The 8,056-nt window shown below is 37.6% G+C and overlaps 1 protein-coding gene across 1 annotated transcript; it reads left to right on the top strand.

Annotated features, from left to right (window-relative positions):
- Nucleotides 1-587: 587 nt before the first annotated feature.
- LOC125317374 (cytochrome P450 7A1) lies at nucleotides 588-7,825 on the top strand. Its single transcript, XM_048287148.1, has 8 exons — nucleotides 588-697; nucleotides 809-906; nucleotides 1,042-1,186; nucleotides 2,463-2,703; nucleotides 3,053-3,666; nucleotides 4,984-5,114; nucleotides 6,037-6,212; nucleotides 6,835-7,825. The coding sequence occupies exons 3-8, from the start codon at nucleotides 1,107-1,109 to the stop codon at nucleotides 7,132-7,134; spliced, it is 1,542 nt and encodes a 513-aa protein (XP_048143105.1). The 5' UTR covers nucleotides 588-697; nucleotides 809-906; nucleotides 1,042-1,106; the 3' UTR covers nucleotides 7,135-7,825.
- Nucleotides 7,826-8,056: the final 231 nt, after the last annotated feature.

The following is an 8,056-nucleotide window of genomic DNA, read 5'->3' as shown; positions in this document are numbered from 1 at the left end:
CTCAAATGTAATGGCATGTGCACAGTTACCCCATGCCTCACTGCCTGCTCTGGTTTGAAGTCAGGACAATATTTCCACCTGCCAGATTTGCATGTTAATGCCTTCAGTGTACTGTTCAATTGCAACAACAAGATGTCCAAATCTTTACTGTTTTATCACACAGTTGTAGGAACACCAAGAAAAACTGGTACAAAAGTGAGTCTGAAAAACCCTTCAGTTTCTCTCTGAGAAACATATTAGGCCTTGGATGACAAATGAAACATCACTATACCTGAGCTGCCTCCTTGATGGCTTGATGCCAGGTCTAGGAGCAAGCCAAAGTTTGAATTCTCACAAGTCAACAACAGAAAGGAGAAAAGGGTTAGTGGGAAAAAAAAAGGTGATGCAAGGAAAATGAAAAAAACCCAAACCAGTGTGATTGTCTAGATCTACTTTCTTCTCTTTCTTCTATGATTCATTCTATGATTCTGTGAAAGACCATTTTTTCTCTTTCTTCCAGAGAAATGTTGTTAGAGGAAGTAAGTCCACCTCCGCAGCCATCCCTTTGCCCAACTGCTGAACCCTGCCGTTCCCTCTTGCAGTGGCATACCAGAGCCAGGACAGTCCACAAGGAGAAGGGAGGGGCAACGAGCTGGCAGCTGAAGGGCAGCACGGACTGCACCCACCAGTTAGCACAGTCTGAATCTCCTGGACACCGGTCAGTAGCCATTTCATATATTGCTAAACTTGAACTGTAAACTGCAATTGATAAATCTGCAGGATTGATCCAAATACACCTGACTAACCTTCAAATTATCAACTATTACAGCTGTTTGGTTACTTTGGAACTGCTACTGCTACGTGACATCAACTCAAGGCCAGATCTGCAACTGTCTGCATCAGTCCAGCAAAGCTGTCTGCAGAAAGGTGCCAGAACAGAGAGAGAACAAGCTCTCTTCAGAAATGGTTAATCAATAGCTTGCTAGGTTGACTCAGTGCCATTAGAGACAGTGGTGCACCCACTGTCTATAAATTGTGACCTGTCTTCTGTTTCATTCTCAGTCACCTCTCCTGCCATCCTGGTAGTTACCCATTTTCCACTTGGAAGCTTGTGGGCATTACCAGAAATGTCCCTAACATCCTGGCTCTGGGGAACAGCAGTAATACTTTGTTGTGTGTCTTGGTTTCTTCTAGGGAGGAGGAGAAGGTAAGAAACCAATTGTAACTGCATCTCAGTGTGCCTACTAGCCTTTATTTGTGTCAAATGTCCTGTGTACATCACTAAAAGAACTGTAGTCTCAAGACTGTCAGATGGACATATGCAGGATAGCATAGACAATGCTGTACTTTCGTCTTTTGACAGATTTATGTTCCAATCGAATTTTTGTGTATGAATTTTGCAATGATAGTGCAGTGATGCCTAGAGGCAGCTGTAGATACAAATCTATGCACAAGTGAGGTAATTAAAATATGAATATGTATGTTCTAATTTCCTAAAGTTCTGGGCTGGAGTTTCACCTGTATTGTAATCACAGCTAATACCTACTTACATGTAATTAGAGTTTAATACCTACTTACAAACATTTTTATATTGTATCTAGTAACACTGTTTAATACAGGTAATATTTATGTACCACGCTATTTCAAGTACATATTCCTTAAAAGCATTTATCCTACTGGCATATTTACATAAGGAGCAAGTAATTTGCTCTAATTTTGTATTTTCAGCAGTCATTTTCTTGTTTTATTTTAAAAGTTTAATTAAAAAAAGGTGAAAATAATTAACTTCATTTACTGGAAAAGCTGAAGTATTATATGAAAATTTTTTCAGCAGTCATGATGTCCTTATACAGGAAAGTTGTTTTCTACTCAAAAAAGAAAATCATTTAAGCATATGCTTCACTTTAAGTATCTGCTTAATTTAAAGCATGTGCTTGATGACATTTTGTCTGAAAGACTAGCTTTTATGCTTACTGAGGGTCATAGCAAAATTCCCATATTTTTAGAAAGATCTGGTCTGTTAATGGGATATGCAAATAATAACAACATTTCCATACTAAAAAATTTCTTTTCCTTGGTATTCAGATGAAATTGTGGATACAATTGTCCAAAAATATATCAGGCAATATTAGTGTGATGGACTATTTATTAATGTGAAAAATTCATAACTGCACGTTAGCTAATGGCAATAATTTGGCATTTGAACAGGTGAAAAATATACTTCTGATCCAGGGAAAAGAAAGATGACATAATCAAACTGTGTTTTATTATGTCTATTAATAGTTAAGGCTGTTCTTTCTTACATAGCTTAGCCCTTAAATGGGAGAAAAATATTTGTAAATAAACTATTTATTTGGGATTTTTTTTTTTCTTTTTTTTTCACATTACACAAAGCCTAGCATCAGCATTTTACATACCTGGTAGTCCTAGAGAAGAGATCTTTATACAAAATTTTAAGTTCAGCTTTTGTTTGTGTTTTGTAGGCGACAAGGTGAGCCACCACTTGAAAATGGGTTCCTCCCATACCTGGGCTGTGCCTTGCAGTTTGGTGCCAACCCTCTTGAATTCCTCAAAGAAAAGCAGAAGAAGCATGGCCACATCTTCACTTGCCATGTAGCAGGGAAATACATTCATTTCCTCACTGACCCTTTTTCCTACCATGCATTGATGCGCCAAGGAAAACACTTGGACTGGAAAAAGTTCCATTTTGCTACTTCTGCCAAGGTACTGCTGGTTTTAATATCTAACAAACAAAGTATCTGCTGACATACCCAGTTAATCCCTGTAAACATAACTGTGCCTTTGAAATAGGATTGGTTTCACATTTCTGCACTTTTCCTCGTTTAAAACATTGTGGTCTTGTTTTGCTCTTCCTAAATGGAAAAGAAATTTGCAGTGATTTGGATTGTTCTAAGACTATACATTATTCTAAGACTGTACATAATTTTGTTACATTATTACTCCTCCCTCTAGTAAGCTATGAAGTTATACTTTGGCTTTCATTTATGTTAGACTTTATCATCAAGGTAATGACAGGCCTTACTTATCATGCATACAATTTATTTTGTGACAGGCTTTTGGGCATGGTAGCATTGACCCAGCAGAGGGAAACACCACGGAAAATTTTCATCACACTTTCATTAGAACCCTTCAAGGCAATGCCCTAGATGCCCTCATTGAAGCAATGATGGAAAACCTACAGTATGTCATGCTGCAGTCAAGAACACCTAAGCTCCAGTCTAATACCTGGGTGACAGAAGGACTTTACACATTCTGTTGCCAAGTGATGTTTGAGTCTGGCTTTTTAACACTTTTTGGTAAAGAATTTAATTCAAATAATGACAAAAACCTATCGTCAAAGCAGGAAACTGAGAGAGCTCATATCCTAAATGCCCTTGAAAACTTCAAGGAATTCGATAGGATTTTCCCAGCCCTTGTGGCAGGGCTGCCTATCCACCTCTTCAAGAGTGCCCACAGTGCACGTGAGAAGTTGGGAGAGGCACTCCTGCACAAGAACCTCCTGAAAAGGGACAACCTCTCTGAGCTTGTCACCCTCCGCATGTTCCTGAATGACACCCTGTCAACCTTCGATGACATGGAAAAGGCGAAGACCCACGTGGCAGTGCTCTGGGCCTCTCAAGCAAACACCATTCCTGCCACTTTTTGGACCTTGTTCTATCTTCTTAAGTAAGTCCCAACGCTTCTTGCTCCCTAACAAGAAAAATGTTTATCTTTCAGAAACCAGTTCATTAATACAGGCCAATTCCACTGCTTGATACCTCACCAGTGATAAAAATCTTACTGTTTGCAACAGAAATGGTGTGTTGTTCTGGACTTCCACAGAAAAGCCCTTCACTCATCTGAGAGCAAGTAGTGGTAGCACAGAGCAATTCTGTAGAAGCTTTTTTTTTTAAGAAACAACACTCCAGGGCAATGCTACACTTTGTCAAGAAAGCTTTGGAGTTAATCTATATGTTATGACATTAAAAGTGCTAGTTGCAGTCAAAACATTGATTATATTAAGGCTACAAATATAACTAGACATTTTTAGTCCATCTCACTAGAGCAGGCAACATGAGATTTAACTTCATTGTTGTTTTCACAGATACTTAATAGAAAATAATTTATATGCCGATAGATCCCATTGAAGCTCTGCTGTAGACTGCACCTGTTGAGCTTGTTACTCTTGAGACAAGTGCACAGCTCAGATAATACTATCAAATGTCCATTTTAGAGTGGACCTTTGTGGATTATCTGCCTCAGTATAACTAGCACTGAAGTGTGTGTCTAAATTCCTAATGCTTTTTTTTATTTATCATATCTACTTGCCAATGCTACTTTTTGAGGTTAATTGTTACTTTTTGCTACAAGAATGAATTTGCTTTAGATTTTCTGGACTTGGAGTCTTTTAATACCCTGATTGTGCCTTCGTCAAGACACTATTGCACCCTCTTTTATTGTCTCTATATATTTCACCATAGCTCATATATTCAGTGTCTGAAAGAAAGCCTAGACAGTGAGGGTACTATGTGGGCTCTTAGTATTAGGAAGATTCTTTTCAGCTAGACAGAATATTGTCACATCAGCCAGAATAAATGATGTTATAAAACTGATCTATAATCCTGTTCCTAAATTTTCTGCCCGTGGTGGGGCTATTTCCTAATCTACAACTGGCTGATTTTTTTCTTACTCTTGGCATTGCTTTTTAGTGACAGTACTGTTTATTAGCTGAATTACCCTCATCAGTTCTGTCCCACTTGTCATTGCAGACAAAATCAAATACTTGAGGATCCTTTCCTTTTTTTTCCCTTTGAAGTTATAATACCTTTGCCAAGACAAGAAAAAGTGGAACTGCAGCATTTTGCTACAACATTTTCATTTTAGAAGGTTGTACTTGTCAGCCAACAATAGAAATTTTAGCCAGGAAGAACTTTAATAGCAAACCCCTTCTTAAAGAATTCTTAAATTTAAAATTATGTTATACCTTTGCTCTTTTGATCTTAGGAATCCAGAAGCAATGAGAGCTGCTACCAAAGAAGTGCAACATGTTTTGGAAAGTGCTGAAGAGAGTATCAGCTTAGATGGCAAACATATTTCCTTGAACCGAAAACAGCTGGATAATATGCCAATACTGGGTATGCTTCTTTTATGCAGGAATCACACTACAATTTCCATGGTCTTCTACTTATTACCATGTAAATACTTGCTATGGAATTCCTATGGAATTAGCAAAGAAACAGTAGAAGAGGAAACTATATGTTCCTTAGCAATAGCCAACACAACCAGGCTTCCCAATGTCCCAGGTGGTACTGAGAGTATCAAAATTTACATGAAAAGCACTTCTTCATGGGTAATGGCATGTCTCAATAATCCTATACAGCTACATAACATAGACCCATGGATAATTCTGAACAATATTTTGTTTGGTTATATTTTTAAATCAAATGAAAATGTGTTGCCAAAACTTAAATCCCAATTCTTATCATGTGAAGCAATATTTTCTAATACCATTATTTCTATTTTCTCTTAATATTTTTTCAAATTATAAGCACATTTTTCAGAAGTTACAGAGAGTTTTGATAATGTTGCCTTTTAACTACTGTTACTTAAAAAAAAAGTCAGCTTATATTGAAACAGAAAACCCCCCACATTATTTTTTTCCTGAATATGGGTTTCTATAAAGAAACTCTTACAGCTTCAGAAAATTCTGCTTACTGAACTGCCTCTTTTTCGTGTTATCTTTCAGTTTTCACTGGTTTGGTCTTTATCTCAGAGTGACATTGTGTTTAACTTTTGAACATTTGGTTTCATCAACTATAAGCATTTTTCTAGGGGAAAGAAGATCAGGTTCTCAGTGGTATCTATAGAAGGGATAGAAATGCTAAAAAGAAATGAGGAAGATACTTTCTTAGGCATTTAGAAAGTTAATATTAAAATTTTTCTTCTAATAAATTCAGGATTTGATAATGGCTCTGAAATAGATCAATATCTATGACCTGCTCCCAGGATGTGAATACACTGTTTCCATGGCAATCATTCCTTGTTCTCTCCCAACAGACAGCATCATCAAGGAGGCGATGAGGCTCTCGAGTGCATCCATGACTTTCCGAGTGGCCAAGGAGGATTTCACTTTGCACTTAGAGAACGACTTCTACAACATTCGCAAAGATGATATTGTAGCTCTTTATCCTCAGCTGCTGCATTTTGATCCAGAAATCTATGCTGATCCCTTGGTAAGTATTTTTTTCAATTTGCATTAAACTCAGCACTGTGGCAGAAGTTAACAGGCCTTTAGATAAAGCATTTGTAGTGGTGCCCCATGGCTGGTTTTCTGTTGTACCCCAGACAGTCTGTTCTTACATGTGAAGATGTAATGATAGGCAAGAAAAAGAATAAAGTCAGTGCAAACACTCTCTGCAAAACATGTTTTAGTGTGACCAAAAGGTGTGCTACCAGCCCCAGACAGCCTTCTACTTACTGCCTTCCTCACTGAGGGAAGATCACCATTATGGGGGTCTTTGAAGAAGGACAAGGATAATAGTTTCCCAAAGGCACGGAATTAGAATACTTCCAATACTTCTGCTGCATGAACAAGGATGCAGGTTACAATGCTTATTTTTAGAGGTCAGGACAAAAAAGGAGAGTTATCAGCAAAGAACCTGGGATCCTGTACCACATAACAGAACTTCTCAGAGGCCACTCTTTCTAAAACAGCACCATGGGGCCTGGTGCTACTGTACGATGCTTATTTCTAGAGGCATCTCTTTCCTAGCCTTCATTTTGTGTCTTAGCAGCTTTATCTGGTTTTTGGAGGTATTCAAATATCAAGGAACTCTTTTGTGTGTTCAATTGCAGACGTTCAAATATGATCGCTTTCTGAATGAGAATGGAGAGGAGAAGACTGATTTCTACCGGAATGGTCGGAAGCTGAAGTATTACTACATGCCTTTTGGGACAGGCATGGCAAAGTGCCCAGGCAGGTTATTTGCTGTCCATGAGATTAAACAATTTTTGGCTCTGATGTTTTCGTGTTTTGAGATAGAGCTGGTGGACAGTAATGTGAAATGTCCCTCTCTAGATCAATCCCGTGCAGGACTGGGTGTTTTGCAGCCATCCAATGACGTTTATTTCAGGTACAGGCTGAAATGCTTATGAATATGTATTTTTTATTATGCATATACACTATGTACTAGTAGTACATAAATACACTGTATATACTAACAGTACTAAATACACTGTATGACATACACTTTATATACATTTTATGTATATATGCAAATGAAATACTTCAAGTCTTGGGGAAAATCTATATGAAGATGCTAATTCACCATTTTAATGAAAAATGTGCTGGTACCAGTGTGGTACCAGCATGCAGTGGGTTTAATGTGCTGTTTTGATGCAAATATCTCCTTTTTTACCAACCATTTTGAAATGCAAGTTAAGATTTTCAATTGTGTGTGTACAATAGCGGGGCTTTTTCTGTCAGCAAATACTTTCCCACAGTTAGAATTTCATCAGCTAATTCATCTTAATTTCAAAATTGTACTATAGTTAAAACGTATTCTTTTCTACAATTGAAATGTTTGGAGGGGGGGAGGAATGGTGGTGGTTATCCCCACAGGTGAAATAAAGTTTTTGTTGTATAAAGGTAGATCTGCAGTGAGGAGGGGAGAGTTTTCTGGGGAAATACCTTTACGGTTTTATGAAAAACTAGAAGACTTGAAAAAAAATTACAAAAATGTTCACGTTCAAGTGAAACTGCAAAACTTGTATTATATTCATTGTAAGATACTTATTTTCAGAGAGTGCTAACTGTGTTAAAATAAATTATATTGGCTGAACCAAATGCATCTCTAGACTGTTGTTTTAATGTCTTAACATTGTCAAAGGTTTATGCACTCATCCAAAGCCACCTAAACCAGTTTTAAACTAGCCAGCTCAAACACCAATTTGGATACAAATAAATATCTACCACATATTCACCATATTCAAGGGTGGTTTTAGCCTCATTGCCTTAACTCCGTATTTCAGTAAGCCTCCTTAGGTCTTCCTAGTCTAATTCCACTAAAGTTACCAT

This window comes from Corvus hawaiiensis, chromosome 26 (genome assembly GCF_020740725.1).
Source record: "Corvus hawaiiensis isolate bCorHaw1 chromosome 26, bCorHaw1.pri.cur, whole genome shotgun sequence".
Lineage (NCBI taxonomy): Eukaryota > Metazoa > Chordata > Aves > Passeriformes > Corvidae > Corvus > Corvus hawaiiensis.
This window is presented reverse-complemented; position numbering and strand designations above follow the sequence as displayed.